This window comes from Manacus vitellinus, unplaced genomic scaffold (assembly GCF_001715985.3).
Source record: "Manacus vitellinus isolate BGI_N305 unplaced genomic scaffold, ASM171598v3 scaffold_83_pilon, whole genome shotgun sequence".
Taxonomy (NCBI): Eukaryota; Metazoa; Chordata; class Aves; order Passeriformes; family Pipridae; genus Manacus; species Manacus vitellinus.
In genome coordinates this window covers 106822-131538 of record NW_021940836.1, presented here as the reverse complement: position 1 = coordinate 131538, position 24717 = coordinate 106822, and the positions used below count along the sequence as shown (strand labels likewise).

The 24717-nt window shown below is 38.3% G+C and overlaps 2 protein-coding genes across 6 annotated transcripts in view; one reads left to right on the top strand and one right to left on the bottom strand.

The window, feature by feature from the left end:
• CRACR2A (calcium release activated channel regulator 2A) overlaps positions 1 to 1927 on the top strand; it is a 54377-nt gene extending 52450 nt beyond the window's left edge. Inside the window, exons 16-17 of one of the 2 annotated variants that reach the window (XR_003916352.1) lie at positions 473 to 549; positions 1456 to 1473. Coding sequence is in view for 1 of the 2 variants with exons in the window: in XM_008921134.2 (XP_008919382.1) it covers positions 473 to 549; positions 1456 to 1546 (168 nt within the window). In the remaining variant the exon portion in view is untranslated. Of the gene's footprint in view, positions 1 to 472; positions 550 to 1455 lie in introns of both variants that reach the window. The other variant, XM_008921134.2, reaches the window with a different exon arrangement.
• A 13413-nt stretch (positions 1928 to 15340) lies between these two features.
• The window catches only part of PRMT8 (protein arginine methyltransferase 8), a 57359-nt gene continuing 47982 nt past the window's right edge, over positions 15341 to 24717 (bottom strand). For all 4 annotated transcript variants that reach the window (XM_018074747.2, XM_008921114.3, XM_018074749.3 and 1 more), the window contains 3 exons: positions 20758 to 20908; positions 18612 to 18733; positions 15341 to 16956 (listed from right to left, as the gene is read on the bottom strand). In XM_018074747.2, the coding sequence (XP_017930236.1) occupies positions 16873 to 16956; positions 18612 to 18733; positions 20758 to 20908 (357 nt within the window). In that variant the 3' untranslated portion in view covers positions 15341 to 16872. The remainder of the gene's footprint in view (positions 16957 to 18611; positions 18734 to 20757; positions 20909 to 24717) is intronic.

The following is a 24717-nucleotide window of genomic DNA, read 5'->3' as shown; positions in this document are numbered from 1 at the left end:
TCTTCTGTTCCTAATTGCAAAGCTCCCAGGGGTTGCAAAACCAAAGGTGCAGGCTGACTGCAAAAGTAGGTGCAGAAAAAATTCACATATACAAAAAGATGAAACAGAAGTTATTGGAATTCTTTTCTCCTGCTTTGTCCAGCACTCGGTGATGTACTAGTTGTTTGATTGTCACAAGGAAAGCTCTCAAGACTTCAGTACCTTACAAGGCATGTTTGTGTTTCAGCTCTTACAGCTAAAGCTACTGTATAGAACAAATATCTGCTAAGAGAATCATATAGTTGTTTGTGACCAATGGTTGGACTTCTTTTGTTACTCTTTACTGTTAGCTCTAGAGTTAAATCATAATTTTTCCGATGATATATTTCTGTTTCTTTATTTGCATATTTCAGTTTATCTGCATTGCTTTTTGAAAAACTGGAGTGAGATATTGTGCAAAAGTAATTGAAATGGTCTTTCTGTTTGATTGTAGGATTACCATTTAATTTTCTATGAATGCAGTGCATGTTCTGGGTACAATGTGGAAAAGTCTGTGCTTCACTTAGCTAGGTAAGAAGAAACACGCAGTCTATGAGTTCTTTACATGCCTGACTTCCCCATCATTGATGACAGAGTGAATTCTCTTGGTTAAATTAGTTTTATAGGAACTTAGAGTGATGAAATATTTGTTCCTTTTAAACTGATCTGTAGCCTGACCCTGTTGCTCTGACTGAGTAGTTGCTCAGGTGCATAAAGAGTCCTATGTTAGGCTAGCAAAGCTCTGTATAGGTCCAGAAACACATGAATTGTTGCCAGGAAAGCTGAGGGCCTAGGATGTTGTGATAGGTCTTGCAAGAATGTCTTGAAGGTTTGGAGAAATATACCTGAAAATGGATGCTGCTGACTCCTTGCAGCAGGACATTGGATATGCTTCTTTCTTCCCTCTGCTCATTACAGCTCGAATTCTGCTGTCTGCCTGGGGACTGGGAGACAGGGAGAAATGGATTTTTGAAGTTATATAAAGGCTAGAGGTAAAAATACAGGAAAATATGTGCCCTCTGAACTACTTACAGAAATAGACACTGATAATGAGTTAGCAGATCTTTAATATTGTTGCTGAAATCAGTGAAATTTTGTGAAAGTGTCAGGTAATTCATAAATGTGTAGGTAGCTAGATACGGTTTTGTTTTGTTCCAGCCTCAGAAATAACAAACAGAAGTCACTGTTTTGAGTCTCCATAACATACAATAAATGCTAACAATCAGCACTAACTGAATTTTTCTAACTAAGTGAACAAAGGCAGTTTTGTGATGGAGCCACCGTAATTGTACTTTTCTGTTTGTTTGTTAGTTTGCAACATTCTATCATTTTCTGTTATTCTCTGGACAATTCTATAGGCTTGGGAAAATGTTTTTTGTTTGATCTCTTATGAGTATTATTGACTTTTTTCTCTAAAGCATTGTTTCTTTCCCCCAGGTTTTTAAAAGAACATGAAGATAAAGTGAAAGAGAAAACCATTGAACTTCAATCTGATATGAATAAAAAGTCTTGCTGTATCAGGCAATAAAATGCTGGGGCGTGTCATACGTTTATACGACACTACATAGCACTGTCAGATTTGCTTTTATCTGCCAAATATTCTGCTGTGTTCTGAGTGTAGGTGTAAGTGAAACTTAAAATCTTCATGTGCTCTGATCTCCGCTTTTATAAATATTACCTTCAGTTAATTGACAATGTATTTGGGGCAGTAACAGTCTTTTAATTCTGTTTGATGCCTAACACCACTGAATCCTGCTTTATTATCAGGCTTGTAGAAGATACCATTTTATTAATAATAAGAAATAACTTTATAGGAAGAAAACTACTTGGAATGTGAAGTAAATTCTTACTGATGTTAATGACCTGTCTTCTGAATACTGCTTATTTCAGAGCTCTTTAGATCCTGATTTTGTGCTAACCTTTGTTACAGTTTTTTAAAAATTGGTATAGGTATAATTGTTGGTAGTACTAAGTATGTTAGGCTGACTGAACAGGTCCTTATCTCCAAAAGTCTGTCATACAAAGTTTCATGCCAGATGTTGGAGGTAGAATTTTCAGAAACGGCAGATCTTACTTTGAGGAAGATTTTGAGAAACTTACCAGCATTTAAGGAGTGAAAAATCTCACCAAAATCCAGTGAGATATTGCTCTCTTTAGCAATGTTAAGAAAAAATTCCTCGTGTACTTAAACATGTGACTGATTTTTCAAAAGCATCTGCCACACAGCGTTCCCCCAGGGCCTGAGTGCACTGAGATACAGTGTTTGAAAAATCAAACCCACGGGGATATGTTTTAGAAAATCAGATCATAAGAAATGCAAATGTCATAATTAATTTTGAAAACCTTTGTCGAATATATACAAAAAAAAGAAACTTAAGAATGGGTCACCCTTCCAGCACATGATCAACAATTATTCCTGTTGGTATATGTCTTCACTGCATAAAGCTACTGTGGTAAGCATTCAAGAACAATTATCCATGATGGCGAGGTTGTTTGGAAACTAGAACGCATGACATAATTTATTATGCATTAAAATATCAAGCAAAACTGTAGATTTCATTATATGAGACTGTTACAGACATTGTTTTTAATTCCTTTTCTAAATGTTTTTAAAAAGTTATTTTTCATTTGAATAATGAATCAATTTGAAACTACAGATGAATGTTAAGCACTAACTCAGTAACTTATTTTTGGATAAAAACTTTGTCAGTAATTAATTGTGCCCTTGGGATTTCAGTCTGACCAAAGGTATGTATCGAGTTCCAAGAACTATACAATAGAGGTTTGCAGACTTTCCCCTACAACAATTTCTATATCCATACCAGCACTCAAATACCCTTTCCTATGAGTTGGGATCCAAACATGAGCCCTTCCCTCTCAGGTAGCATAACCAGGGTTTTAATTTTACTTCTATCAGTAATGATAGATGAACTAAGTAGCCCAGGATAAGCTGATGCTTAGGAGTTTTCCCCTTGTTGATTCCTGAGAATCTACTCATCCAAATAAAAAAAAAAACCCTTTGGTTTCAGTGAGGTGCCTAAGAAGCTGTAAAACACAAAAGGAACACAATAAGCATCCATTACTGAAAATCAATAGGCTTTCTGTTCACTTCCCAGGATTGCTTCTTGAAAACCATGATTGCTTGTGGAAAGATGAGTCACGTTATCGACTGTTGCATGTTGTCCATCATGGAAATCTCAGAACTGAACCATCTGTGTTCGGTCCTGGCTGAACTAGTGCAGCCCCTAATTTAAACATCAACAAAACCAACTCTTTGTCCTAATTTCAATTAGGGAAGAAGTGTCATCAGTTTAAATATTGGCTGTGCTAATTGGCTTTGAATGATCTGTTCCCCTGCAGTAGAGTGTTTTCTACCCCGTCAACATCAGAACTGGCAATATTTCTTCCAGGCCTCTGTAAGCCTCAGGAAGACAGTTTGAAGGCTTAATTTCAGCTTTACTGCCCATGACTCTAGCCTCACAAGCTCCCAAATTCAGATCCTTAATTTCTTATTCCCTTGAGGGTCATCTCAATTTTGAAGGACAGTGACATGTGAGGTGAATTTTCTTTATGTGACTTCCACAGGATCATTTTTATTTGGACGTCTTTTAGTGTGCACTGAGACCCTGCTAGCAGAATATACACAACTTGAGGGCAAACAATGCTAAGGAGCAGCTGAATCCTGTGATGACAGGGATTTCTTCTACTAGAGACAAATCTGGTGCAATCTAAGACCCAGGAAGTATCTTGTGTCTCGGACTGATAACTGTGGCTGATGCTGTTCCTTTTTGTAAGTCCAGCCGAAACCCAAGCAGAATACTATTGCAAAGGTGCAGATACACACACAACACTTAACCTCATCAGCCACACAGACCACACAGAGATTGATGTCTTCACTGCTTGTCACCCACATTACACAAACATCATTCCCATAAATAGGAACACAGATAGCCCAATCCTCTTCCTTTCCAACAAATCAAGATTGAAGTTTGCTAATGAAAACATCCATGTATACAAATCCTGTGACTTGCTGTGCTCTCCCCCTCTCACTCTGCCCTCATCCTCTCCCCAGAATCATGCAGAAATTTGGTAGAAATAAGGTTTAATAAAAAGATTGAGTAGCCTGCAGCTATGGGATACAAGGCTTAGTCAGATAAGCAGCTTGCTTGTATACAACTGGTCCCTTTACCTTTTCTTGATTTTTTTTCCCATGCTTCCACCATCCACCCTGACCTCTCCCTTTCTTTGCCCTTCATATCTCAAAGAAATAACTTGTCCCTAGATGCCTTTTCCCTGTTGGTCCCAGATTTTCTACATCTGTACTCCCATACATATTTCTTCCTACCATTTCCTAAGTTACCTCAGCTTTACATGCTATTATTGGTATAATTATTTAGGTGCTGCTGGCCTTGCAGGTTTCCACTCCCAAAAGAGTCCCTACTGTTCTGTTCTAATTACCTGTGAAGTTACTGTGTAACTCCCCCTTCTCCACTTGTGAAGTCCAGCTGTTGCTCACAGTGCTGTCCGTAACTGTTACCAGCATCTCACTCTGTTATTTGTAATGTTCAGAGTTGCTTGTGTCATGCCCAGAGTTTTTCATGGTCTGTTTGATTAGCTAAACCTCAGGCCAGGGCCTAGTCACCCGTTGGCACACCTGAATAAACAGAACTTATGGATTGAACAGTGCTTACAGAACACAGGTATGAATAACATGTGAAAAGACTCTGGTTTGGGACAGGTTCTACTGCCCAGGTGGTCATCAAACTGGTGTGGGAATTGTCAGCTTTCCATTTTCCTTGATGCCATCTTATCTCTGTGTTGCTGGATTGCTGTCTTCTGACTCTCCACCAGGGTTTCATACCTCTTGTCATTATTTTTCTCAGATCTTCAGAAATCTAATTCTGGCTTGATAGCAGTTAAACTTTCTTCCTTTTCCCTTTCCCTCCCTCTCCCTCTCCCTTTTTGCATTAGCTTTAGTTTGCTCGCAGTCTCCCCGTCCACCTTTTCACAAAAACTTTTTGGATGAAGATAAGCTGAGATCATGATGCAACTGCGCATCATGTCCTCTGGGTCATGGAGTCTTCCATGAAAAAAATTCATAGGCGGTGTAAGATTGATGACAGTAGTGTATTCTTTTAGTGATGTATAAAGTCTTGAAAATTTCCGTTACTAGAATGAAAAGTACCAACAATAGAGAATGAGAAATTCTGCTGAAAAAATAGCTCCTTGCACTCAGCAGGCTTCATCCTCTCAAGTTCACTGATGTAACTCCTTGACACAGACGTGTTTCTTCTTCTTCTGTACAGTGAATCAGCTCACAGGCAGTTTTCATGTACGTAAACTCTTAGAGAGGATGATGAGTTGGTAGGAGAAAGTGGGAGGAATTTATCTCAACCTGGTCAAGTACCCAATACTAACAGATCTTTGGGTATCATGCACACTACAAAGCATATTTGCATGGATATAAAACAGTGCTTCTAGCCCTTTTGAATGGGGAGATCATGACGTACTGTGTGCCAGCCAGAAATGATTCCAGCCTGCCCAGATGCGAACCGAGCAACAGTGGAAAAAAATCATTGCACACTCTAACCTTACTGAGAGTAGTGCACAGCACCTCCTCCCATGACATATTTAAGGAGCAATCTGCAGCCGTTAAGGTGGGAACACTCCACACACAAGGAATTGAAGAAAGTTTGCCTCTGAAAGAACTGCAATCAGTGGTCACTTCTCATGCTTGAGCAGGGAAAAATGAAGAACAGGACAACTGGAATCCCTGTGTCCAGGACAACTGGAAGCACTGGGCAGTGAATGGTAGACGTCATATTACTTGGTTTGGCCCAAGTGTTATGCACATTGCCTCAACTTCTGTGCTGCCTGTTGGCTCGCTGGGTAAATTCTAACAGAGTGTACCTCATGTGAAGATAAAAGAAACTGAAATTTGGGAGCGGAGGAGAGGAAAAAAAAATGTACATGAATATTTTTGTTTAGTGGTTTGCATTCTTTTTCTTTCCCCAGAACCTGAATCATCGATAAAATATTTGTGTTGCTTCGTAGTAAATTAACTCAAGCAAAATTTCCTAACTTGAGACCGTTTTTGTTTGCAACATCCGTATATTGGCAGAATTTTCTACCATGTGAGATCGTTTTGGAATAAATCCACTTCATCATCTGCACAAGTGGAAGCTTGTTTTAGAAAGCAGAAAGATGCTCATAAAGCTAATCAGTAGCAATTTCCTGAATTCATCCACAGCTGTTGAAATAATGGGTCTTTTTGATTACTGAAATTACAGGAATTGCAATAGCACTCACATATACTCTTGAAAAAAAGAAAGATGGACACTTTGACCTGTTTACACCTCAAACAACTAAAGTTCTTTTAATATGAAACTAGTAAAAGGCAACTGATTATTTTATGATGAAAATAGACTTCTCAAGGGAAAAAAATCTGTAGGTTAAATTTAGAGGCAGGTATAAAAGTTCCTTCCTATTACTAATCTGAAATAGTGTATGTAGTGACACTGATTCCTTCCGAATGTACTGGAAGTTAAAGGACATCTGATTAGTCAGATAAGCATTGCTGCTTTCCTTTCAAACTGAAGAGGAAAGTGTTTCAAACAAATCCAGCTATACTGGAAAATGATGTTTAGCTTCTGCAGCCATCAGTGTCCTTGCAGTGCCTTTTCTAGAATGTGCTTCTTCTGGGCACAACAATCATTGCAAGTCTTGCCATTCCTAGAAGAACTCAGATTCAGAGGAGCTTTCTCACTAGGAATTACTGGTTTTCACTGAAAACAGGAAGTGAGTAGGGAAGCCTGTGGAATGGAGACATTCAAGTAGAACATTATGTGACTCCGAGTCTTACTCAAGTGCTCATATTACTTGAGTGCTGTTTATGTGTACATGAGTAATGAACAGTGAAGACCCTGCTGTGTTCTCTGTGTGGCTGATGACATTATTGTGTTGTGTGTGTATCCGCACCTTTGCAATATGTACTCAGCTCAGATTTTGTCTGGACTTGCAAAAAGGAACAGCAGCAGCCACAACTATCATCCCTCTATAATATATGGTGTTGTGCCTGGTGTTTTATCTTGTGCCATCTTTAGCCTTTGCAGAGCAAATCAAGCATATGAATCATGCATGTGTATATTACTGTGTCTGTATAGCTGTTAGAAATGCTCAGGTGCCATCTTTTTCAGGGGTAGAGTACAGGATAGGTTTGCAACCATCCCTGCTAGTCATTACTCCTCCATTTTATCTTTTTCAAGGCATTAGAACTCTGCAATAAACCACTTTAAGTTACTCCCTTGTCAGAATCTCAAGGGAAAAGGCGGGGGGTGGGGGGGGAGAAGGCAGAGTTCACTAATCTACTGGATTAGTGAGCTGAACTAGCCCAGCAAAATCTGACAAATATCAGAGTTAGTGGGAGGATTTGGGCGGAAAACACAGCTAAGATCACAGTTTTGAGAAAAGAAGTCTAGAGGAGTGGGCAGCCCATTTTCAGTATCAGCAAGGTGTTTAATTGTCTTATCTCTTTGTAATTTCATCTTTTGAATATGGATAAATGGAACTGGATGTGAACTAATTCACCATGCTTCTCAGGTGGCTTCGGGGGCTGGTGGTGAGCCCAGTATTGCTGCAGCCAAACACCAGTTTGGATACTTCTGCTAGGGGTTGAAAAGCCTCCAGGCTACCACTGCATAGCTCAGAGGTAAGGCACTCAGCTGTAAAGCTGTGACTGTAAGTGAACTGTTCTGCTCTGTTCTGTTCCTGCATGGCCTTCTCCCAGTTCTTACAGGTGCAAATGACTGAGCTACATTGAACTGCACTAAGTGACAGTTTTGAACAAGGTCCTTTGAATCTAGCTATTAGGGCTCATCAGTTGTCATAGCAACCCTGTATTGTATGGATTTATATTATGAAGCTGTAATAAGGCCGTTGCTCATCCCTTTGAAATGAGGCATAAATCATTAATGCAGCTTCTCAGCGACAGAGCTTCTTTAGGTATTATTCTAACAGAGAAACTGATTTGCATTAAATGACATGTCTGTCAGCAGAGAAAGATGAATGATAGGAGTAAAACTTTCTACAGGTATGCTATAGGCATTTTTATTTGTAACCACACTGTAAAGTCACCTTCTACACTGAAATCATTGGAATCATTAGAAGCCCCAGGGGAGACTGTGCAAGGAATTACTAAACTCAGATAAGATGTGTAGTTTCTACTTTCTACAGAGAAAACTACTGCCTTCTTCAACAAGAAATCAAAGGACAAGTTTATCTTCTGCCGTGGAAAAACACTTGTCTGCTCAGTTTTCTTATAAAAGTTTGTAAATCCCACAATTATGCAGTTAAAGAAAAGTATTTCAGGTTAAAATGTTAGCTTAATTTAAAAGTACTTTTTCCATTTGCTTTTGCTGTCCATTAGTGGTTCAGAAGGCAAGAAGTCCTCAGCAGTGAATTACATTTGGTAGTTTTGCACTTCTTCCCTACATAAATGTACAATGAACTTTTTTGCTAAGACATGATTTATGGAATTGTAGGATTTTGAAAGGAAAAAGGCCCATTAAGTCAATTTGATTTTGTATCACCTACTATTCCATTGCACCCCGTTACTCTGAATTAAATCTAAAACATTCTGTTTGTATCTTGATTTGAAGGCATTAAGAACTGACAACCTTAATTGGACTGACAATTGGAACAGACTGCTCAGAAAGTTGGTAGTCTTCTTCACTGTTAAAAATGCTGTTATTTTCTCTTTGAAATGACTGGCCTCAGCTTCTGGTTGATATTCTCTTACAGAAGACTAAAGAGCCTTTAATATGTAATGCCAATACCTAGAGATTATAAGTCATCTTGTGCTCTTTCTCCAGTTTCCATACTGGATCAAACAGCAGATTGATTTAATACAGTATCCTATCTCTAGCAGTGGCCAAAACCAGATGCCTAAAAGAAATATCAATAGGGCGGCAATTTATGATATTTTCTTTGATATTCTTCTGATTTGCACCCCCTACTTTGCAGGGTCTTCTTGAGGATGAAATGGGTTTTATGTATTAAAATACCCTCCATTGGCTTCTCCTCTAAAACTGGAACATGTTGAGTCTTATTTTGAACTCATATAAATCTATCAGCTCTACAGTATCCTTGGTAAGGAGTTCCACAGCTTAATTTTATTCTTCATAGAGAACCACCTGTGTTTATTTTGAATAACAAGCTCTACCAGCCCAAATCAAAAATCAGGACACCAAAATTCCATGCAATTACTGTGCCCATTTTGCTGCTATGGTATACAGAAATACCATCAGTAACTTGTTCTTAAGAAATGTTGTTGCACTCATCCATCATGAGATTGTCTAACCATTTTTTGCTATAGTCTCCTAGCAATTAAGATTGGACAGACTACTGTAACTAGCCTCTAGATACTTTCAGAAGTCAGTACTTTAAGGAATACAGTCCTCCAAGTTAGAGTTTTAACCCACATTTTTAGTTGCTACAGGCATGTTACATGATTGGGCCAAGAGAGTCTAAAGAAGAGAGAGGGATCTTGTCAGTGTGTTAATACTTCATGGATGTGGGGAATGAAGAGGAGGCAGACAGACTCTTCTCAAGAGTGACCAGTGACAGGAGAAGAGGCTACAGGCACAAATTGAAACACAAGAAATTCCATCTTAACAAAAAAATTATTTTTTTTTAATGTGTAGGTGGTCAAACACTGAAATAGTTTTCTCAGAGAGGTTATGGAGTGTCCATCCTTGGAGATATTCAAAACCCTACTATAAAAGGTCCTGAACAACCTGTTACAGCTTGTCCTGCTTCAGCAGTGGGGATGGATGTTTTCAAGAGATTGATAAATCACTGGACCTTTCTGACTTCTGAAATTCTGACTCCTTTTAAATGTCCTGAGTTCCTTGGAACTGGCAGGATCTCCAGGCTGACTAGATTTATCCTCACTACCACAGGCATTTACATGAGTGGACCATAATAAAAAGAACACGACACACAGGCAAATAAGAGATGAGGACAGCTTAGTTGAAAAGTTTGATTTAGGTCTGTTTTTGATTTATAGGCAGGTTCCAGAAGAGGAATCCTGTATATCACTAAAGTAAAAGTTAGAAACATCTCAAGATTAAGGAAAAGAAATAGCATATTGTGCCACTACTGTTGAAAGAACAAGAATGGGAAGAACATAACAGAGTGTCAAATGTTCTGGCAAGCAGAAGTGAATTTTGCATTTGGACCCATGAACATTAGGTTGGAATGCTCTAGGCATTTGCTCAGATTGAGATCGGACATCCTGCTGTTTAACAGAATTCCTACTTAACAGTATCACTTGGCAAGAGAATTCAAATGGAAATTTCTCACCAGAAAATGTTTTAATGTCTCTGCTACCTTTGTTAGTGGGAGGAGTCAGACCAGTTTACCTGGTCTTCTGAGTATTTGCTGATTATTTTCCTAATTATCTCCACATCTTTACTGGTAAAGGATACCTTGACCTTTTGAATTCTGCTGCTTCCATACCCTCAATTCATAGCTCAGAATTTATTGTCATGATGTGTTTTGTCTACTTGACATACAAATTCTATCCATCACATGCTCATGCTTCTGCCTGACACAGCACTTTTGTTGCTTGCCTACCTACACTCATCCCATAGAAAGCAAGGAAAATAATGAGCTTTTTTTCTCTGAGATACTCTGTTAGTGGGGATAATAGCAATTATTTTTGCTTCAATCAGATCTCATTAGCTAATGACACTGATTTGTCATGCCAATAAATGTGAAAATATGCCACTATGATGATAAAGTACTTCTGCTAACTGATCAGCATTGCAAGTTACTGTTAATGAGTTACACATGCCTTTCGGGGCTGCCATTTCATAACCTGCTTCAAAATGGCAGAGCTTGTATGGTTTGTGATTAAATACTGTCGTGACCTTAACAGAGGAGTCCATTTCTGGTTCTAGGGCTGTGTTGTACTGGAAGTACTGATGGTTTATGTGAGCAAATGGAAAATGGCTAGGCACAAAAACACAGAGTCAATCTGCAAAAGAGGATGTTCCATTTTCCACATGAAGATTTATAGGTCAGCTTAGGCTTGATTTTGCTGGTGTGCTTCTAAAAGACCACATTTGATGATTCAGAGGAATGACCTGGATTGTAGCCCTGTGTGCTCTGTGAGAAGTAAGACTGATTTTGTGTTGTAGTTGTCATCTCAAAGCTAACATGGTTTCTTTCTGTTTCACAATCACGCTATAGTTCTCTCCAAGCTTTCTCAAAAGATGCTATCTTTATGTTGTTTGCATCATCACTTATCTCCAATGTTTGTTTCCACTGAAAAATGAGAAAAATATCAAACATGCTAAGAAAAGGGAAAATTCAGGGAAATTGTATTGGTGCCCGCAGAGTCTGGAAATATAGGCAAAGAGAACAGTGGAGATTTCAAAAATTTTGAGGTCATAAAAACATTTTTCTTTCCCTTCAGCTGTATTTGTGCCCTGGAATAATTTTTTTGTCTAAAGGATGGGTGCTCTGCTTTAGCAGCCATCTGTGAGCAGTGGTCTGCTTCTTTCTCCATCTCAGCTGTGTAGAACACGTCTTTTACCTTTTTGTGTCTATCTCCAGAAGCAGCAGCTATTTTCAGGGGACATTCTTGTTCCCTGTGGGCGTACTACTGCCCTGGCTCACCTCAGTCAACATACTGTGCAGAAATATAATTTTTCTGGGAAATCTCTAGCTCATGATTCACATGCTCTTTAAATATATTGTTCTATCAGATCTGAAACACCAAGTTTATTTCTTTAGTTGCTCTTTAAGAAGATTTGTAGGTGCTGTAAATTCACATTTAATTTTTAGGAAGTTTAGATGTGATCTAAAGGATTTGTCTTCCTCCCACGTGCCTGTGTGCTTTGGGGATTAACATCTGAGATGATCTCTGAGAAATGTTGAAAATAAATGTTTCAAAAAAGACTAAAAAACTCCCACTTTTCCAGTTGGAACTAGTCTGTGAATGCTGAATGCCTATTGAAAAAGAAATCACGTGGCTTTGTTGTATATTCAAACTAGGCAAGTGCACACACTGGCATAAACTTAGACCTTGTATGCCAACCTGAAAATTACTCATAAAATGTGTCCTCAATGCCACCAACACAATGCAGTAAGAGAACCTGAAGTTCTCATTGAATAGTGGATCCTTGGGGTTATATTCTTTGCAAAACCCTTAGGTACGTTTGTTAAAACTTGTGTAACAGAAGCAATATATACTTAGACTCTGTTAGAAGATAAAAAAGGGGAGGAGGGATTACAGGTGGATATGAGGTGTAATTCATATAAAAGGGTGCAATCATGGGTTGTATAGGGAAGAGAGGAGGTACCATGAGGGAACTAAGGTGGGAACTAATTGTATCTTCCAGCATCTAATGGAGAGTACAGTGAAAACAGAGCCAGACTCTTCTTGGGGGCAAATAGTAAAATAATAAGAGCCAACAGTCCCAAGTTAAAACATGAGAAATTCCAGTTGAACATAAAATGCTTATGTGAGATTAGCCCACCACTGGAACAGCTGCCAGGAGGGGTTGGGGAGTCTCTGTTCTTGGAAATCACATAATCCCAGAATGGCTACATTTGGAAAGGACTATTGGAGGTCATGTAGTCTAAACCCCTGCTCAAGCAGGGTCCCTTAGAGCACATTACTCAGGACTGTTTCCAGGTAGCTTTTGAGTAGCTCCAGGAAGGAGATTCCAGAACCTCTCTGGGCAATCTGTCCCAGTGCTTGGTCACCTGCACAGTAAAGGGGGACCTCCTGTGCATCAGCTTCTGCCTGTTGCCTCTTGTCATATTGCTCAACACCACTGAGAAGAGCCTGGTCCATCCTGTTGACACCCTCCCTTCAGATACTTATATACCTTGATGAGGTCTCCTCTTCTTGAGGCTGAACAGGCCCAACTCCCTCAGCCTTTCCTTGTAAGAGAGATGCTCCAGGTCCTTAATCATCTTCATTGCCCTTCACTGGACCTGCTCCAGGAGCTCCATGTTTCTCTAACTGAGCAGCCCAGGACTGGACACAGCACTCCAGCTGTGGCCTCACCAGGGCTGAGTAGAGGCACAGGATCATCTCCGTCGACATGCTGGCAAAGCTCTTCCTAATGCACTCTAAGATACCATTGGCCCTCTTGGCCACAAGGGCACTGCTGGCTCATGGACAACTTGTCCACCAGAACCCTCAGGTCCTTTTCTGCAGAGCTGCTTTCCAGCAGGTCAGCTCCCAGCCTGTACTTCCTTATCTTCTTAAAGCGGGGATTTATTCTTCCTTATATAAGTGGAACACAATGTATCCTTTATAAATTACCTTCTAAGTGAATGAAGTTTCTCTTGGTTATGTATAATCAAATCTGTATTTGTTAAATTATGAGTTAATATTAAATTTAAAACAAATCCTGTAAGAAATTATCTCTGAGAAGGTTCTTCAAATTAGCTCTGTAGTAAAAACATGCCACCTTGGGTAATACTATTGTTTATATTCTGGACTGTTTCACCCCCTATTAAAAGTCTAAGATGGTGTAAAAAGGCTCTAAACTTCCTAATTTTGCACACAGGAAAGTCCCCAGAATGACCCCTGCAAAACCCAAGCCAAGCCTGAAACTTTAATAACATCTGTAAAGGGCTAGTTTGTGCTGGGAATAAGAAATGCATGTGAGAATGGAGTCATACTATACTGTTCTGTAGAGAACCTTGGGAATAGAGTGGCCCTCCTAACATTACAGACTGCTTCCTTAATCCTTACAAGCACTGCAAGTGTGAATTGCCCACTATGCCTCAGTATTTAATTTTTTTTTATGTTTCTTTGTGTTTCAAGTGACAGGAAAATCCCTGGGAGGGATTTAATACTTTTGCCTTGGATCAGAGTCAAGGCAGAGGTGACCTGCTTTCTCTTTTCTCCAGTGCTGTACTACTCATCAGGGACAGTCTTTTGTGTAAATACTGTATATCAGTTTCTTTCTCATGCTCTGTCCTCAGCTCATGCTCTTCTTTTCCTGTCAGTGGGAAGGAAACTAAATGCTTTAAACATGTGTCTGGTTCAGTTGTCAGCAGTCATTTTGTCATTAGTATTTTAATGTAAAGCTTTGAAAACCAGTGGCTTTGGTTCAACCCTGGAGTCCACAGAAGACCTTCTTGTTCAAGCCTTGAGAAAATTAGGCTCAGACTCAGTGGCAGGTACTTGCTGGATTGCTGAGCAAAACCTAACAGTCTGTAAGTTTTTGCATACCTATTTCACTGATGTTGATAATGAACTTATTGGTGCTTTCAAAACCTTTGTGGTAGGTAACATGTATAATGGCCTTGGAAGCCTGAATTTGCTTTTTGATCACTTTGATTTTAAAAACACTCAGCCACACTGCAATAGGTACTCTCAGTTCTTTTTGTGATGGAGAAATATGTGATATGTTTTTGAAATGAAGAAAAGCACAAGCCAATTTTCCAGGACTGAGTGTGCCTGAGGTCTGATTACCATCCCAGAACTGTGCCATTAACAGTATGAGCCAGGACTTAATCTTGCAATGCTGAAGTGAATGGGCACTTTAAGTACTAAGGCAAGGTGGCCACTGACCACTGTTGAAGAGAAATCTTCACCACACTGTCAGTAGTTGAAAGATGAGACAGAAAGGGCAGTCAATATTGAACACTGCTTGAATGCCTCTCAAATTGGTTAATGAGCTGTCCCGATCAAGTTTTTTTTTCTGCTTCTTGACCAGTGCTGTCTGTCAGGCAAAAATGGCATTTTGTCAGGCAAAAATGGCACATTCTCTGTAAAGACCCTAGGGAATTTTTTTTTAATGTTCTTATTTTTGTTTTAAACAAGGTGTGGATTTTTTCTTCTTTGTTTTTCTTTTAATATTAAATTTATTAAAGATTCGTGCAGTGGGCAAAAGAAGTAGATGATTTGAAGTGCTGTCAAAGTATAATTCAGGCAAATGAAGCAAGAGTCTTTCTTCTTTCAGTAATAGTCAGCTCAGTGATTAGTGGCAAAAGAGAAGATGGAAACATTTGAGTATCTTTATATAAATGGAGGGGCCTGAGAAAAAATCTGGTAGAATTCTTTACCTTAAAGTCTTAGAATCACAAAAGTGTAACTAGAAAGGGACCTGTAGAGGTTTTTTTCCCAGTCCATTACTGAAAGAGCAGCTGAACTGATTCCCTGAAAATGACAGCATTATTTGACAGATAAATCCTAATGATTTTGTGAGGAAAGTTGTTCACCCTCATTTAAAAAAAATGAAAGAAAAGTGCTTTAAAACAACAGTAATGAACTACATTGCAAAAAGCATCTTTTACTGCTGAAATACAGTTTAATTTCATTCTACATAGATACCATGTGATACAATCCCTAGACCATAATCTTTAGACCATAAGAAAATGGAGGCACTGTACAATTTCTGTGAAGGGAAAATCAATAGATATAGTTTTCGAAAGCATGAGAAGTTGACAAATACTGGCAAAATACATCTTCAAGTATGCTTTATTTGCAGGTGATTAAAAAGATTTTTAGGCAAAAAACTAGTCAATCTTATCCAATACATGATAGAGCGGTTTAGTGCCTAATGCCAGACAGACTGGAAAATGGGTAGATAGGACTGATGACGCAGTTGTTGATGAAATACATGTGATTAAATGGTCTACATTCATATAGTAAAAAGATCTGATACATACATATACGGAATTGTAAGCACTTAATGGTTTAACAATAAAGCGGGGGATTTTGTAAGAAAAACAAGGGGCTTAAGGGGATGGGGAAGCTACAGACATCTTAGTATTATCAGAAGCCATTGACAATTTTTAAGACATTAATCTGTTCCTGCAAATCACTGCACTCTTGAGAATAGTATTTGCAATTTAAAACTTATCTAAAACATCACCAAAAGGAAACACTAATTCCTATTTTTTTAATTATTTTGTATTAAGAATCTTGCAAAGAACTGAAATATGGCATGGCTAAAAAACATGAATTATCCACCATTTCAGAGACTTTGCATTCATCACATTTAAATACTAGGTGTCTGATTTCAGGTCTCATGCAAAATCCAGCTATAAAAACTCACCACAGAATATTTTCAAGGATAAAAAGCAAATGTTTTTTAAAGCTCTGACAGACATCCAGTTGTGAAAGTGAATTTCAAAACTAATGGTCCACATTTTCCAGAGGACATTCAAAAATATAGTTGTTGAACTTCCTGTAAATGCCCAGCTCTTATGTACACTTTGCATGAAGTATTTACCAAAGCTATAACATTGGATGGACAGTTAATGGAATATATCACTGCCTAGAGTAGTGCCAGAGGTAACATCATTATCTTTCCATAACTGCATAATGAGAATTAAATATTCACAAAACAAATTCCTATTATGAAATTATTTTTTTCTCATGTACAATATATATATATTCATTTATATTGAATATAAGTCCAGTAATACTGTCACAGTAATGTGCTGTAGTAGTCTTTCATAGTGAGAAAACTGCCCTAATCATCTTAACATGCAAAGCTTGGAAGAACCAGAAATTCACAGTAAGTAATACAATTTGTATATGCATCTTCTGCCATCCTGAAGTTAACCAGAACACTCAAGACTGCTGCTTAATTTTTCCTATGTTTGACAAAAGCTACAGTTCTGTATACTGTACATTCACAGTGGGATCCCAGCCCCCCTGTACTATCTGCAAGAAAGATCAGGTTACCACTCTCCATCAGAGTAAACATTCTAGTAGGTAATAAAATAATCTTGTGAACAGTTGTTCTTAGCTTGAAGCTCAGCAGTTCAAGACTTGATAAAATTCTCCTTTTCATCTTTCTGCAAGGTTTCCTGCTAACGCATTTTGTAGTCATTAGATACTGACATTTCACATAGCTGTCCTTTAAAATCCAAGTCTACTGTGAAATCCAGGTCACGCTGTAAAAAGATTTGAATGTAACATGTAAGTAACACCATAAGTTTAGTGTATCAATTCAGTTATCACTGTTTGAGTTGAAAAGACCTGCAGGTTCAAGATACCTACAGTGATTTCTAACTTCTTTTCGTTTTAAATGGTGCTAACACTGAAAAAGCAGGGTGTAGGATGTGTAATAGCATTCAGCATACAATCTATGCTTAGGTCATATTTCTGTATTCTTCTTGAGGCTGATTTAATGTCCCGGTTACTACTAGGAAGTTTTTGAAGTGCTATTATCATACATATCATATAAAAATTTCTGAAGGGTATTCCCCATTGGGATGCTCCTTATCTAGGCTAAAGAGCTTTCACAGTAGGCGTTATTCCAGAATAGATCTAGTAAACTTCCCATTGTATAGAAGCCCTTATTCATTCTTTATCTTATAATGACATGGTTTTAGGAAAGAGGCACTACCTAGCCCTACAAAAGGAACCTCTGACTCTACAAGCTTTTGAAAGCCTTCATCCTTCCTTTTGAACCAAGGTGGTCTCTCTGTTTTATGACAACTATCAAGAACACATTAATTTTAGCATGTAAATCTGCATTCAGGTGCCTACTGCTGTGCAAACAAATTTGAGATATTTTATTCATTTCTCTCAAAGAAAATTGATATGCTCCATGCAAAAGAAAATTTGCCAGTCCCCCAAGGACAATATAAAGGTAGGAAACAGACTATTTTCCTCTCTTTCACAGCAAGCAGTAGCTTCAGGGGTGAATGTGTTTGTTTTAATGCCAAATTTATTTTGTGTTTATTTCTTCTCCTGTATAATATTTCACTACTATGAAAACCATATCCAAGCTGTGTTTGGTACAAAAATGGAAAGGTAACACAAAAAAGGAAGACAATTAAATGCTAAGATTTGCTGCAGTCAACAAATGCAATAGTTCAATAATTACAACTGCTGCAGCTGTGTGTCTCATAGTCTCCTCACAAGTTAAAAGAAGTACTGAATAACTGACACAGAGGGATTCAGCCCATAGCAGAGAAACTGAGGAAGTTTTCACCAGTCATTGTAGTGTGAAATCCATCACGCTTTAGTTTTAGTCTTGAATAAAACACTGCATTGTCTATGGAAAGCCACAATTTTTAAACAACCCTATCACTAGATTAATGAGTTAAGTAGATTTGATCAGTGAGTTCACACAGACATCCAAATGAAATATGTCACTTGATTTCGTACTGGAGAGTTTGTGGGCACTGAGTGGGAGATCACTCAATGGCCATAGATGTGGAACTGAAGTGCTTGCTCTTGATCATCCTATGTTGGCAGAAGGGATCTTACCATTGATTTGTGACACTGTGAAGAGACCTTTGCCTACTTGCATCACAAAATATGAATAAAGCAGATGACAGAGGACACCTGATTTGGTGATGTATTTGAATCCTTTCTCCCCGTGCTAGCTTGTTTGCAGGCTGACTTCTGTAATATTAGCACTACTTTATCATTGTGGTTGGCAGCTTTAGTGAAGCTGTGACTAGAGCTTTTACTGATAAACATGAATGCTTTTAGCATTCTCATTGTATTACTCATATGCATTTTCTTTACTGTTGATTATAGTTTGTGAGTTTGTGAGATTATAGAGCTGGAATTAGAATCAGGGATGCTGACTTACCACATTTTTTGCATTTGGTTTCATGGATATAGTCCCATAGATTTCTTCTCCTCGTCTCACAGTTAAATAGTCCTCTAAGTAGAAGACAGTTTGCTTCCAGTGAGTATAAGGAGCATCAGGTGCTAAAAATATATATATGGGTGTTACTTATCAAAATTTCTTGCGTGTCTTGCAAATCCAGTTAAGACTTGGGAACTGCTGGAAAAAACCTTTTTTCTCATAGAATGCTTTAACTTATGTACTATACTAGTAAATATACTTTACAACAACACAATTAATTCTATGGCTGTCAGTGGGTTGTCTTCTAATTTTTAGTGGAATATGTCAGATGTGAATCACACCCAGCAAGAAGGATTCCACAAAGGGGGTTACAGAGCAAGACAGGCACTTTTTGACGCTTTCCTTTCAACCCCCACATGTTCAAATTGGGGAAATCTTTACAACTAAGTGCTTTGAATGTCAGAAGTCTAAATTAGTTCAAAAAATAATTACACAAAATCATCAAAAACTATTATTTACAATGCCACAGATGAAACCTTTCACTCATGATCCCAGAACAGTAGATTTTATAGTTTCCAGGAGGATAGAGCTGGTGAAAGGGTACTTGCACCTTGACCTGGCTTTGGATTTTTAAAAGGCGTATACTGTGGGCAATCTGCCAGAGATGGAATTAATTTCTAGTCTTGCTTAGCAGAATCCCTTTGACACTCCTCTGCTATTTCAGGCTGTTAATTTACCTTTTTCCCCCTTGATTTAAATTCAAATCTTTGAGCAGTGCCTAATGAAATTATATTGGCTACTTAGTGCTTCTAGCATTCTTGCAGTCAGGAGCATCTAGGAAGCTAAGAATAGCTAAACAAGTTCAGAGGCTTCCCGATCTGGTAAAAAAATCCTCTGATAAATTTATTTTTCTTCTATTTGTATCCCCAGTCACATGAGGCCATTGTATTGTATCATACTAATAATATATTTCCAAAGAAAAAGTATTTTACCAGATAATTTCTCTCTATGTGTCCAGACAGTTTTAATGACTACTAATTGCAGTATTTAAATGGAGACATCTTCTTGTAGGAGTTCAGATCCCGACTTTTAAGTGAAAATGTGTTAGACCAAAACTAAATTGAATTTATATTTTAAATTGTAACTGCTACCTTGTACACACACATATACCCTTATGCAGAGCTATGTTCCTTAGAAAAGCCTGACATAACTGGAAACTTGTGCCCCATGAAGAGTGTGTGTGTGTGTGTGTGTGTGTGTGTAATATAGGCACAGGTCTTCAAGTCCACTCCAAATCACATACTTATTTTCTTCATAATTAAAAAAACTACATATCAATCAAGTGGCACTTCATCATGTCCTACAAACTGGTGTATTTTACTGAATTCAGTAGAGCTTTGCCAACAGACACCAGCTGAGTATCTAAATCAGTCTTCCAGACAGTGGTGACCTTCAGCAACAGATGGCCAAATGACTTTTTTATGGAGTAACTGCTTCTGCACCTACCTTATCATGATGTACTAAATAGAGGCAGAGAAACACTTCCTTCAACCTCCTGTATGCAGTCAGGCTAATACAGAATGAGGTTTTTGCATTTCTTGCAACACTGTGGTTTGTTCAGTCAGTTAAATGATGCCTTAAAGGAATGGGGTTATTCCTTTAAATATCTGCTCACCAAGGTAAGTTAGAGTTTCACATTGTTAGAGATGATTTACATAAGCAGTGTGTGCTTGGAAAAAATGATGATTTTGTTCTAGACTCTGAGACAAGCAAGAGCTTTGTTGAGTTTTGGATTTAGGGAAAACTAGCATGCAGAGCTGCTATCTCTCACTGAGACGATAATTCCCTATCTAATCTGAAAACTTGACATGGGATTTAGATACAACTGGTGAGGGGCATAAACTCCTAGGTCATAATTCCCACTGAACCCTAAGCTTGGTAGCCATTGTGAAATCCAGCCTCTGTTTCCACAGAACTCTTGTAAGCAATTGCCCTTTCCCCATCCTGCTCACCTTCCCCAGAATGACAGTAATTTTTATCACAGAAATTCAAACCTGGTGGTAAATTAAATCTTTCTGTACCATCTGGACAGCAGAACTGATAGACTGATAGCAACAGAAATGAAATTAAAAGAAATACAGATTACCTGTAGAAAATCCCATCTTCTTGTGGCACTTCGTAAATTCAATATTAAAATAGGTGACCAAGGCATGAATGTAATCATTACGTTGAATTTGGAGGCAGAATGCAGAAGTAAATGCCAATTCTTCAGTCTTCACTGTATAAATATCTACTTCCTGTTTTGAGGAGAAGGAAAAAGACATTTACATGCAGAAGTCTGTGACTCTCAGGTAAGTGTTGAGTGTTAATCTACTTTAGCATTTTATTCAATTATCAGACACAAAGACAACTCACAGCCCTTTAATACTGTAAGAAATCAGTGGTACACTTGAATATATCAAAAAAATAGCAAATGATCCAGTTATGTGACTAAGCTGACAGAGTGTGGCAAGAGAGGCCACTCACGGAAGACTGTGTGTTCTTGGGAATGGCAGGGAGGGGCTGTGGGAGCTGGAGGAAATCAAAGTAAAAACCTGCCTTGACAAATGCAGGCATGATGGATGTTGAAATGAAGATATAGGTCCCAGTTCAAAGACCTTTTGTTATCGAAGACTGTCAGCATTCAGGAAAGATGTTGGCAGAGTTGGGTTTTTAATAAAAATAAACTTTTTGTTTGTTTGTACATCTCTGAAAGGGAAAGTGATTTGACCATGTCAAGCAGTTGAAACATTTGAGGTGTGAGAGGGTCCTGCTTTCTAATGGTAATGCTTTCTAGTCCTTTGTCAGATAACTGATTCCAAATGGACAGTCCACAGTCTTGAACAAGACGGAAGCAAATTATGTAACTTGTGCTATAGCTTGATTGCAGTAGTTGGGAGCAATGATGTAGTCTTTAAGATTGCTTATTTCCATCAATATTTAAATCTCTCTGTTCAAGGCTTAAACTGTGTTTGCCAGATGGATCTGATTTTCCCAGCTTTTGGTATTGCTTTTATCTGGGTTGTTTCCAGAACTTGTAGTCATGATAAGGAGGATAATAAGTCTGCAATACTACTGTGTTCTAATACTGTGGGAAATCAGTGCACTTTCTGATATCCTCATTGCTCATTCTGATACCCTCATTGCTCATGCATACAGAGAAAGAGAAGTTTTGTAGGCAGAAATCCAAATTTTCTCTACCAGCCTATGCCAGGAATCCTATCTCTGATCTCACCAGCATTTCTTCAGATCCACCCTGCAAAAATGGAGGACAGAGTCTAGACTGCCCATTGGAGGGGTTTTTTTAGTCCTGTCTGGTTAGCATTGCTCAAGAACAACTTAAACATAATGAAAATTATTGTACTACATTACGATGACACCCTGAGGCACTAGTGTTTACAAGTGACCCATGCGTATAATTGGTCATTTAAAACTGTGATAGCCTTAAAATGTTTTTGGGTTTTTGCCCTTAAAAGAAGGTAAGAAAAAAGCATAGTGGGAATAAGAACTTCTGAGGTCTCCTGGCAGAATTCCATGGCAGACTGCAAGCTTTGACAAGCTAGACTGGACTGGTGGGTGATAGCTGCAGATTTCTGTAATTTTTGGTGTCTTTTTAGTGGTATCACTGTGGGGAAATTATGACTTAAGTCTAATGGTGAGGCACATAATAGGGAACTAGCTCCCTCTCTCTGAGCTGTGTTGGCTCTGCAGGGTAAAGTGGAATCAAAAGAACGAGGAAATATTTTTATTAGAGAAGTTAGTAGAAATTTATCAAAAATATTGAACAGATGGGCTGCCTAAAATGTTGGTCACTTTCACAGTCTTTTTTTTTAAGGACAGAAACATGCCTTTTTTACTATGCAAGGTATGAGACAAATATGTGGGGTTTTTTATTAGTTAATATAATTTTAAGAACGGATGAGTCCAGTTTTGGTGATCTCTTTGAATTGTAGTCTGGCTACCTATATATTCTTATATTCAATGGCACTGCTTATTGCAGCTAACTGCACAGGGGACAAATAATATCATTGCAAAAAATAAATGGAAAAGTCATGATTTACCAGATTTCATTTAGATTTCAACAACAACAACAACAAAATGGGCATAGTTACACAGGAATGTGATCAAAATACAGCTCTTTATTATCACACTACGAAAATAAAATGTTTTAAGCTAAGCAGCAGTAAAAGTGTCAGAATTATCAGCTGAGTAAGGGGGTTCAGACCATGGTTGACACTGCATGAAAGACCATGAGACATCCCATGGTACATGTCCCTGTTGCACAGAGACAGAGAGAGGTCTAATTTTCACATTCACTTCATAAAGAATGGTTCTTAGACTGTCCTGTGGCACAAATCACTTTAGGACTGAGCAAATGATGTATCATTTAGAATCAACAGTGAGGTTGAGATGCTGTGTTGCCAGCTACTATTTCTTGTTTGAATGGTATCACCCTGGATGAAGGCAGCTCTCTTCTAATGGGAGAAACAGCTTTCAATCAGGTTTGCTCCTGGAAAAAATGCTGACTTGCTGCCTGTCCCATTTCTTCATGTGAATCAGAATTAAGGTTGCTTCTAGAGTGCCACAGCACCTCTTTTCTGATCCCCTTCCCAGACAGGCTCTGATAAACAAGAATGTTGCATAATTTTTTTTTTTTTGTGCAAGGAAGGCAGTTTGTGATTTAAGTAGCATTAAACTGTGTAATCTTAAAGTGGTGTCTGCAGGAGCTGTAATCTGTACTTGGAAAGAACACAGAAACAGATTTTTATTTATATTTTTTTTTCTTTTTAGTTCTGTGTCTAGATAGGGAAGGATATTTAGGAAAGCATAACAGTATTTTTTATTACAAACTGGATGTGGCATATCCTTTGTTCTTGTTTGGTTTTGTCAGTTTTTGCCACTCTTTCATTGCAGGTTTTTCTACAGGTGTGTGAACAATGGATTTATTGTTATTTTAGTCTCTGGTGCTGCCACCAAATCAGAATTAACAGGCAGAAAAAGTTTTGAGTCAACCCAAACACATTTGTATTTTTCCAAAGTACAAGGGGATCAGAGAAGGAAACACAACTGTTTTACTGAGTTTGAAACAAACTTTTCCTTTTTTTGGCAATATTACTGAAAGCAGTAGTCCCTCAGTAGGACACCTGTACGCTTATCCTGAGTTCAGTTATTGACTGATGGATTCAAGATGCTTTGATCCCACTACTCTCCCTGGCTTGGAAATTAAACAGAGGACTCCCATTCCTGTGCCCCTGAGACATATTTAAGAGATCATTCAAAAGGAAATGGCTTCCACGACACAGAACATGCTGTATTCTCTGCATACCACCCCCAGTACACCTGTGGCCTAGTGGCTAGAGTTCCTTAAAGGATTCAAGACTTGTGTTACATCCAATTTCTGAGGAGTACAAAACAGGAAATTTTACTCAAGTCTCCAGCATTTTAGCTAAGTGTCATGGTTACACAGCGTGCAGGGGCTGTCTTATTTTGCTGATTTTGTAGAACAATTCAGAGCATCTAAATTGGGAATCAAAATAACTGCAGAAGCACAGGGCTCTGACTGGTCTCTGAGGAATGCATCTAGTGACTAGTCCATCCACTGACTAATGTAGAGAGAGCCCAGACTCATCTTGTAGGCATCCTAAGTTAGCTGGCTTTGGGTTGAATACACCCTAAAAATCCCTCTGTGAATCTAATATGAACAAACTGTGCCATCTTGAAGTGCTGTAATAAAACATTTGAATAATTAAACATTATGGCTTTGTTTATTCTCAAATGTTTTCTTAAGCTAATATAATTTTCTGAATTCACAAATATTTTCAGGATTAAAGAAATATACTTTATATTTACACCATGTGCAAAAGTAAATGAAATTTAAAAAACACCCAACAATGCAGACTCTGTTTTTCTGGCTTCCATATTGCTAGCTTGAACATAGGCCTCCCTCCGTCATGCCTTTCATTAACAGTTTTCTGTTTTTTTTAGTGATCAGTTTGTGAGAGTGACAGATTCTGGAATGGAAAGTGGTTTCTGACTGCGTAGTTATTACCTGCTTTGCTCTCTCAGT